The 673-nt window shown below is 72.4% G+C and overlaps 1 protein-coding gene across 1 annotated transcript in view; it reads left to right on the plus strand.

The window, feature by feature from the left end:
• HDAC5 (histone deacetylase 5) overlaps positions 1–673 on the plus strand; it is a gene marked incomplete at its 5' end in the record, with an annotated part of 8,496 nt that overhangs the window by 1,098 nt on the left and 6,725 nt on the right. Inside the window, 2 exons of the mRNA XM_010573142.1 lie at positions 8–136; positions 424–669. Coding sequence (XP_010571444.1) covers positions 8–136; positions 424–669 — 375 coding nt within the window. The remainder of the gene's footprint in view (positions 1–7; positions 137–423; positions 670–673) is intronic.

The following is a 673-nucleotide window of genomic DNA, read 5'->3' on the forward strand; positions in this document are numbered from 1 at the left end:
GCAGCAGCTCCTGCCCCAGCACCGAGCCCTCACCCTGGACGGCGCCAGCCAGCTCAGCCTCTACACGTCCCCGTCCCTGCCCAACATCTCCCTGGGGCTCCAGGCCACCGTCACCGTCACCAACTCCCACCTCAACGTGAGTGGGGCCGGCGCGGGGGGGCTTGGCGCGGGGACCCTGTGCCGTGGGGTGACTGATGGGCAGGAGTGGGGGGGTTCCCAGCCAGGAACCCCGGTATCTGGGCTCCCCCCGTATCCCCCTCCAGGGCTGGATTTGTGCCTCAGTTTCCCCACGGGAGAGAAACCGAGGCACGCGGAGGGGACGACTGCCCGCGCCCCAGCGTCCCCAGTTTGGGGTGCTCCCAGGCTGGGGGCGGTGGGCTGGGGATGGGGGGGAGGCCAGCGTGCCATCCTCCGTCCCCACAGGCGTCCCCCAAGCTGTCACCGCAGGCGGAGGCCGAACGCCCGGCGGTGGCCGCCCTGCGCCCCGGGGCCGCCCTCACCGGCAAATTCCTGAGCACCTCCTCCATCCCGGGCTGCCTGTTGGGGGTGGCCTTGGAAGGGGACCCCCCCGCCGGCCCCGCGTCCCTGCTGCAGCACGTCCTGCTGCTGGAGCAAGCGCGCCAGCAGAGCACCCTCATTGCCGGTGAGTCCCCCGCCCTGCCTCAGTTTCCCC

The sequence above is a fragment of the Haliaeetus leucocephalus genome, unplaced genomic scaffold (genome assembly GCF_000737465.1).
Source record: "Haliaeetus leucocephalus isolate CR32 unplaced genomic scaffold, Haliaeetus_leucocephalus-4.0 Scaffold368, whole genome shotgun sequence".
NCBI lineage: Eukaryota > Metazoa > Chordata > Aves > Accipitriformes > Accipitridae > Haliaeetus > Haliaeetus leucocephalus.